The sequence below is a fragment of the Sinocyclocheilus anshuiensis genome, unplaced genomic scaffold (assembly GCF_001515605.1).
Source record: "Sinocyclocheilus anshuiensis isolate Anshui unplaced genomic scaffold, SAMN03320099.WGS_v1.1 scaffold129, whole genome shotgun sequence".
NCBI classification, from domain to species: domain Eukaryota; kingdom Metazoa; phylum Chordata; class Actinopteri; order Cypriniformes; family Cyprinidae; genus Sinocyclocheilus; species Sinocyclocheilus anshuiensis.
Window position 1 is genome coordinate 986,995 of NW_015537946.1, and position 9,246 is coordinate 996,240.

Genomic DNA, 9,246 nt, shown 5'->3' on the forward strand with positions numbered 1-9,246 from the left:
CCCGCAACCTCACACCAAATTTCAGGCCGTGTAGATAGGCAAGCATATATACAAATCATTTAGTAAGCAGAAATCCGAAACTTACCTTAACATATTAAGTCAGAGGAAGATGCGACTGAATTGATGCTTGAATGATGCGCTTCCAACAGCCATGATAAACAGTTGGCGGTTAAAGTTTTCTATGCACAATTTGATTTAACGAAAGTCATGAGACCTACTCTCTACCCAATCATGTTGATGGATAAAAATACAATTAAAATAAGCATGTAACGACCACAAACGGAGGAAAATAGCGGAGTAAAAGTACCGATACATCACTTAAAATGTACTCAAGTAAAAGGAAAAGTACACAATTTTTAGACTACTCAAAAAAGTACAATTACTGATAAAAACTACTTAATTACTGTAACGTGAGTATTTGTAATTCGTTACTTCACACCCCTGTCTGTGAACATGTCCTACTTGGATTTAGTGGCTACATTCAGTCTTATGTCTACTGTATTCACTTCAGTAAGGATGGGAAAGCAATTGTTATGATTCACTGAATCATCATAGGAAATTTGCTTAACTTTTCCATAATATCTGTATGTATAATTAAACCATTATACCATAGATTACCACAAGCAAATTAAGCCATTTCAAATGAACAAGGTCAGTCACTTTTCATAAACCTAACTAACCTAACCATAACTTACCCTTCTAAAATCAGGAAGCTTAAAGGGTTAGTTCACCCAAAAATGAATCTGTCATCAATTACCCTCCCATAGACAGCAATGTAATTGCCACGATCAAGGTCCAGAAACGTAGCAAGGAGATCGGTAAAATAATCCATGTGACATCAGGGGTTCAACAGTAATTTTACGAAGCTACGAGAATACTTTGCTACGAGAGTACGAAAACAACGTATCCGTGTGACGCAGCTGACACAGACTAGCATACGCTGTTTACGTTCAGTGGATATTCTCCAAAATGGCACCAGGGTGACGCGGAGGAGACGAATTGTTGAATAAAGTCGTTATTTTTACGCAAAAAAACGCAAAAAAATAAATTACGGTTAAAAAAAAAAATAAAACGTACAATTACGGTTGAACCCCTGATGTCACATGGATTATTTTACCGATCTCCTTGCTACGTTTCTGGACCTTGATCGTGGTAATTATATTGCTGTCTATGGGAGGATCAGAGAGCTCTCAGAATTCATCAAAAATATCTTAATTTGCTTTCCGTAGATGAACGGAGGTCTTACGGGTTTAGAACGACATGAGGTTGAGTAATTAATGACAGAATTACTATTAATTTCAAAATTTAGTTAAATTGTGAGTAATTATGTGAATTATGAAGTTGCTTTATATTATGAATAAAGGTATAAATTAAGCATGATTATTTATTTATTTATTTAAAAGTTTTAGCTTAAACACAATTTTTTAAGTTAATGACTAAAAACATTGTTCCAACTAATTTTGACTTAATTGACTACTCTAGAACCAATAACTCTTATCTGTTTTAGTTCAAACTAACAGCTAGAAAAACGCTAAATGTAACTTCTTAAACTTGTAAATTTAATAAACAAGTAAGATGAACTTGTCACTGGCATTAGTACAATACGTTCATTTAGCAACCCACGACTTTACCATGAGCAATACTCTTAGTAATTATTTTATAATACTTTTTTCTTCTTTTAACACAAGGCCAAGCCATGTGCATGCAATTAATCATTTATCATTATTTATAAAAATAATCGTTTTCATTTAGTGACCAATTTAGTGACCAAGGATCAAGTCAAGGCTTCAGAGAACATGGATAAGAATCAGCTACAAGAAATGGCCATCTTGTCTTTATATAATTTCTGTTCTTTTAATTTTCCAGTGCTTTTTCACTCTGATCCGCGACTGGGGTTAATAAGTCACTCCACTCTGCTGCTGTGGGCATTCATAACAATGTCTCTCTTTTTTTTTTTGTCTGGGCATGTTTTTTTTCCACAGAGCCAGCTATTACAGGAAAGGAGGCCATGCTATGCTGCCAGTCAAATGGATGCCTCCTGAGGCCTTTATGGAGGGAATCTTTACCTCGAAAACAGATACATGGTGAGCACTGTAATATAATTACATATTTAAAAGATTCATTTGTTTCAAGTTCTGTCATATGCTATTGCAACCCCACTGTTTTTTTCACACTCGAATACTCTTCTTTCCATAATTACTATGCTTTCATCTCACTCTACTCTTCACTTTCCCTCCTTTCGACTTGTTTTTCAGGTCATTTGGTGTTCTGCTGTGGGAGATCTTCTCACTGGGCTATATGCCATACCCGAGCCGCAGTAACCAAGAGGTATTGGAGTTTGTTACTAATGGAGGCCGGATGGACCCACCCAAGAACTGCCCCGGGCCAGTGTGAGTGGACTCTTTATTTAAATATGCAAGATATTTATATTTATACTCCATATAACAGAAACCAAATATTAAATGTTGGCCAGCAGTAAACTGTGTTCATAAATGTCAAGAATCTGTCATTGTCTAATGAATATACATTTTGATTCTCAAATTTTCAGTCCTCATTAACCTTTCCATTGCTGTATGATTTCTATCTATGAAAATGAACTCATAAAATAATAATAATAATAATAATAATAATAATAATAATAATAATCAAACTTCTGGAGTTTTGATTTAATTACGTTCCTAATCTAACCTGGGGACCATCTTGCAGAGCCGCTCATTGAAACAAAACTGCAAAAGGCTTATTTTTTATCTCTGAGATTGATAAAACTTATATTCATTCAAATGAGGCAGTAATATTTAGTGAAGATACAGCTGAAAGGGAAAAGTAAAAAAATATTGTTTTGTTTGTAAAATAGGTACCGGATAATGACACAGAGTTGGCAGCATCAACCAGAAGACAGACCAAACTTCTCAACTATTCTGGAGAGGATCGACTATTGTCTGCAGGTACTACCTCTTAAAACATTGTCTGTTCATGCTGTGCACCAGCAGGTTTGTTAGCAGCTGCATTTTCAAATTTCAGTATTGCAATATGCATTATCTATACTGTGCACAGGGAATTTGCCAACGTATGCAGTTTAAGTAAAGAGTGCCTGCGAAAAACGAGCTGTCCGATTCAATATCTGCGGTCAGATGAGATCTCGTCAGGCTTAATGTCAATATCATTATTCTATCGTTATTTTCATAACTTGTTATGAAATAAAAAGTCTCTCACTTCAGAAAAACGAACTATCCTGTCCTGTCAGATGTTATACCGTATATCATAGTGCGCAGTCTTCAACTGCACGTGCAAATGTGGCAGCGCACTGTATGTCACTTCACTAAAGCACAAAAGAAACTATGAGCATTCAGTGTGTGAAATAAAAGTAAAGAAACAAACCATATAACTGGTACTTTATGTGTTAGCTGGGGAGGATTTGCATGAAGGTATGATATTCATTCTATTCAGGAGCAGTTTCCATGTTTCATTAACAGTTCATGTTAGTATTGTGTATTCACCATGGTAACTGTTGTTTACATAACCCAAAAATGCCATGTTATTTTCACTTTGTTATTTTGTATATGTTTAAATGACTGTGGTGGCTCATATCAACTTAATTGTATTAACGAAAACTAGTTCGGGACTGCTATTTTATAGTCTTACCTTATAGGCTGTTTATTCATCAGTATTAGTCATATTCTTAAGTCTTAACTGTCAACAATTTTTGTAAGACAATATGGGTCCCATGGCCAAACCAATTGAGAACCACTGCTCTATGTCACAATTTAATCTTCTAAATTCTGTTTAATTGGGCTTATTGGAGTTGAAATTAATTTAATTTGTGTGAAATATTATATTTCAAATAAGGTATCATACATATCTTTTAAATGTATTTACATTTTTATTTCATTTATTATTATGTTAGAATTTATTAGTGTTATTTTATTTTGTTTTCATTTATTAAATCATTAAAATCTTAATCTTCCTCACCAACAATGTTTAAACTGGGAAGTCTGACTGCACAGGTAAATAACAGACTTTTCAATTCCCCTAGGATCCAGATGTGGTGAATGTGCCTTTGCCTGTCGAGTACGGCCCCATCCCTGAGGAAGAGGAGAGGGTACCCATGTGTCCTGAAGACCCTTCGGCCCCCTCCTTGCTTGTAAGCCCTCAGGGCACCGAGGATGCTTCATCTGCCGCCCACTCCGATCAGCCTAAGAGAGATGGGGAGGCCGTTCTCATGGACAGCAAACTCCCACCTGCTCCCCAATCTCAGCCTCATCCCCATCACCACCACCAAGCCCCGGTAGTCACTGCTCCCATACCAGCTGCCAAACCTTTCTCTGCGACCACCCAGGATGGAGGGCATGTGAATTTGGGCTTCATGCAGGCCCACCCGTTGGAGAAGGAGAGCCGTAATGGAAAGCCCACCAACCTGTGGAACCCCACCTATGGCTCGTGGTTTCTACAGCAGCAGCAGAAGAGACAGCAGGCCCAGGCACAAAGGCAGGCAAGCGTTCCACGGATCCCAGGTGAAGGGCAGGAAAAAGCAGGCCGGACTGTGACAGTAGCTAAAGCTCTGGGCCTGCAGCAACAGCACAAACAGCAGCAGTACCAACAGCAGCTCCAGCGCCAACAGCAGCAGCAGCAGCAACAACAACAACAACAACAACAAGGCCTGTGTCGACCACTTTTGCCCCCTCCTGCCCCAACTCCTTTACTCCTGGATTCGGCCACCCTAGCACCAGTTCCGCTCTACAGACTACGGCGCTTCCCATGTGGGAACATCGGGTATGGCTACCAGGAGCAGGGCCTGCCCATGGAGCCCATGCCGGGGCCCCAGCCTCCCCCACCTCATCCTGGACAGCAGAGGCCCATCTCTTTGGCTCGGGCTAGCGGCCCTGAGGACAGCCGACAGCTTTTGGTCACCATGGGTACAGTGCAGGACTCCAGACTCCCGAAAATGGAAGGACACAACGCCACTGTTCTGTAACCGTGCACGTTCTCTGTCAGTGCCCACTTTGCAAAACACTGTGCTGTCCATCTATGTCCAGCTTTGCTAAGCCCCTTTGTGCTTTATCGTTGTGCTTTTCAGCCATGAGACTGGGACTAGAAAGGTTCTGCGCTGGAAACTCAGAGAAACTTTCTCTGAGTGTCAGTCACTGAAACAGAACGATTGTCATTTGCATAAAGTAACAAGATTGTTGCGTTTCTGAAAGCCACAATTGAGAAACAAAAATAAACTGATTAAGCACTCACAAGGACTAATTCTGTGAAAAAGACTATATTATATCAGTGATATTTTTCCATAATGGGGGAGAAAAAATAAAATAAAACGGGTTTGTTGATGTTTGCTTGCCTGCTTGTTTATTTATTCATTTGTTAATTTATTATTTGGAAGTAATGTAAATTATTAATGGGTGTGCTTCAGAAAGCAAACTGCCCCCATTCATTATGTATAATTTGCTCGTTCTTGGACTTGGTTGGCTTTTAAACGCAACAGTTTTCATCTATCATTAAATGTAAAGAATAACAGAAAACTCTAATGGCTACTGTGTGTGAAACTGGTGAGTGTTGGTGTCTTTTGGCGATGAGATAACCTGTTGCTATGGTGTTGGGATTGAAACATGTAGCAAACTGGTCAGGGATGAGTGAGTGAAGTCTCTTTCACAGGACACGCGTTAGGGACTTGCGATTTAAACAGTGAAAATAGCATTGAAACTACATTTATTCATTTAAGCCCTGCCAGTTGCTTTGAAACATTGAAAAAAAAAAAAAACTGGTCAAAGGTCAAGCTTTTTTTCTGAATGCCACAACATCCTTGTTGAGAAGATTTTCCTTGTTGAGAGTTTAAGCTAGCATGAATTTCGAGGTTTGATGCTAGTCTGGATCTGCAAAGCCAGCATAGCCAAGAGGTTTACCAGCACATCTCAACTGGTGAAGGTTATCAACCACCATGGTCTTTCTGGTAAAGCTGGTTAGCTAATGAAATTTAGTTCAGTTATTAAGTTTGGTTGGGGTCTCAGCCTACGAAAACATCAAATTATGTTCTTTTTAGCATGGAACAGCCTTTGGCCTTGTGCTGTACTTGATGTATCTAGTACGCCTAAACCACCCACATAATGATACATCTTGCAAATTGTTCGGTAACCATGAACTGCATTTTGAAATTTCAGCAGAAAATGGTTTTAAAATAGTTTTAACTCTGAGCATCAGAAAACAGTTTGACTTGCGCACATCAAGACCAGTATGATGCTGTAGACTTGTGTTTTACTTACAGAGTTCAATGCATCAGGGAATGTTGACGAGTCATGTGAAAGGGCTTTATGCTGTATGAAACTTGCGCATTGGCTGTGTAAGACTAAATTTCAGCATTTTACTTTAAGAAATAATATCCAATATTCCATTGGTTTTCTGTTTGGCATAGAAAAAAAAATGTGTACATAAGAGCCTTACACATGTTTGTGCAGAATATCATTAACTGTCCTTCATGCTCTCTTGATTCCTGTTTCCTTGAGTAAAAGGACTTATTTCAAGCGTACCAATGAGGAAAATTAATTTTTCAAATATAATTTGTCACTTTAATGTCTAAACATTCATCATTATAGTCATATTACTTAAGGTTCAGTTCTTTCAAGCTGCTATTTCAAAAGCAAATGTTGGATGGTCTTTCTTATACTATCAGAAAGAACTGCTGTGGTGTCTTTGATAGTGAAGGTTTTACAAAGGAATATCTTGTGGCAATTTTTTACACTTTTTTTTGTTAAAAAGTGGTCTCATTGTGAAAAAAAAATTGTTTTATCTTTATTTTTAGTATTTTATTTTTAATAATAATTTTATCTTTATTTTTAACCTTCATAGAAAGTTTTATAATAATATCATCGCAGAATATTAACTGAAATACATTTAAAATATTTGACTCATTTATATCCCTCTTGACTTTATATCATGATTTACAATGTCATACACACTTTGTTAGCACTGACGCTACTCTGTTTACCATAAATGGTATATTCAAATGTAAAATGCTAAATTTTTTGAAAGAAATAAATATTTGTTGACTTTTTAAAAAAATTACTTGTTCAGTTCACAGCTGAGGTTTGGAAAATGTCTGATATGGTTTATGGAAGGTTCATAAATCTGAGTGGTATTGCGTGAAGATGAAAAAAAAATGGGATTTTTATTGCTATTATAATTTATCTTTCTTTCTGTCTTTATTTTCTTCTTCATTTTGCTTATCACAATGACAAAGTGACCACACTTGTAAAAAATGTTGTAAAACCTTATTGTATCATGTATCTGTTAATCTCTGTAATTTGACATTCAATGATGAGATCTGAGAAATTAATAAAATACTATTTAATAAGTTTGGCCTTGCTCTCAAACACAAAATGTGTATTAAAAATAACCAAAAGTATCACGTCACAGACCATAATGTTGACAAGCTGAAACATTTAACTAAATCATGACTTTTGTGGGAAAGTAATAATTATGCTACTAAATTTGCAAAGTTATAAACAAATCCAGTTTTTGCTTTGGTGTATGGAGTGTAGATTGATGTGAAAAAAATTTAACAATTTGATATAAAGCTGCTCTCACATAAAAAAAGGTGAAAACAATTAAGGCAAATGACCTTTTGCAATGTACTGTATATATCAGGGATTTCCAACTCTGCTCCAACACAAGCCTGCAATTATCAAGTAACTCTGAGCACCTTGATTAGCTGCTTCAGGTGTGTTTGATTGAGGTTGGAGTGGAAATCTGCAGGACGGTAGGTCTCCAGGAGCAGAGAAAATAGAAAGTTACATACTGAAATGCACACTAATGCCAATCTCTGGAAAGAGATTTGGTGATGTAATGGTTACATTTTGCACAGTCAATGCTTTGAAAGTTTCAGAAGTTGGTGCAGAAGGTTCTGACTATCCGAAATATGCAGATGGAAGAGCCTTGGAAATGTTTGCTTTTGGGGGGCATATGTTTGATGTCATGGCTTGTTGTTATTTTTTGCAACTTTCCAAACTTTTCTTCTTTCAGATTTCTCAGAGCTTTCAGCTCTTTCTGATTTCAGAACTCAGAAAGACCCTCTTAATCCTTCATTAGGAGAAGGTATTTACAAATCGACGCCTTCCTGTTCCAGTGATGTGATCAAATTGATATCAGAGCTAGTGATGTTCGGTTCTTGAACGAATGGTACTTTTGAGCCGGTTCACAAATCGAACTGAATCAAACTTTAGTTCCGGGTTTATGACGCAGGACGCACAGCCCAACTCAAAAAGAACCAAATGAGCCGGTTCAACCAACTGTCGAAGTTTGCCGAGGATTACCGAGGACTCAACAAGAACCGAATGAGCCGTGGCGAAGTTTCCCGAGGATTACCGAAGATTCTGATGAGTGAGTTGACGATACTGTGCAAGCCTGATACGCGTACTGGAAATATCCTTACTATGACTGTTATTAATTTACATTTTATTAAAACCTGCAAAAACCGTTCTGTTGAGTGTTGTAAATAAATTTTACAATAGTTTGTGCATGCATATTATATTTAAAGTTGCTTAAGCACTGTTGTGTGGAACTTATTTGCATAGCCACATATCACAGTTTGAACAGTATTTGTAAGGGTTTACCTATGTTTTAATCTCTTTCCATGCTGACTCAGTTGGTAGCACTATTACCTCATACCAAGAAGGTCCCTAGTTTGAGTCTCTGCTAAGCTTGGAGGCCTTAATGTGGGGAATTTACATGTTCTACCCATGTTGGTGTGTTTCTTCTGGGTGCTCTGGTTTTCCCCAGAATCCAAAGACATACAGAGGTGAGACACAATGTTGTCCTTAAAACCCACTCTGGCAGGGGTCTCCAACCCTGCTCCTGGAGAGCTACAGTCCTGCAGACTTCTGTTCCAACCTACTCCAACAAACCTGCCTGTAATGCCGAGTTCACACTGCACAATTTTAGCCCGATTTTTCACTCGCCGACAGGTTTTGCGAAATAGCCGACAAATGCCTGAAATCGGAGGCAAATCGGTGCTCGTTCACCCGAGTGACAATCGCGCAGTGTGAATTATCAAAGACGCGATCTGAGGGAATCGCCGACACGTCGCCGTTCGTGTTATTTCCTTATCACTTCTCGCGTGTGTTTTGTTGTGAAACGTAGTTTGCGGACCAGACAGAGCTGTCGGCGATTCTTCCTATTGTGAAGTCATGCAGTGTGTAACCTCCTGTCGCCGATCCATCGTGCAATGTGAACACAGCAGCGACTGACTGCTACCCC

At 38.1% G+C, this 9,246-nt stretch overlaps 1 protein-coding gene across 1 annotated transcript in view; it reads left to right on the forward strand.

Moving 5' to 3' along the window:
• LOC107664136 (leukocyte tyrosine kinase receptor-like) overlaps nt 1-5,282 on the forward strand; it is a 76,575-nt gene extending 71,293 nt beyond the window's left edge. Inside the window, exons 22-25 of the mRNA XM_016454598.1 lie at nt 1,983-2,084; nt 2,256-2,390; nt 2,855-2,945; nt 4,034-5,282. Of these exons, the coding sequence (XP_016310084.1) occupies nt 1,983-2,084; nt 2,256-2,390; nt 2,855-2,945; nt 4,034-4,972 (1,267 nt within the window). The 3' untranslated portion in view covers nt 4,973-5,282. The remainder of the gene's footprint in view (nt 1-1,982; nt 2,085-2,255; nt 2,391-2,854; nt 2,946-4,033) is intronic.
• Nucleotides 5,283-9,246: the final 3,964 nt, after the last annotated feature.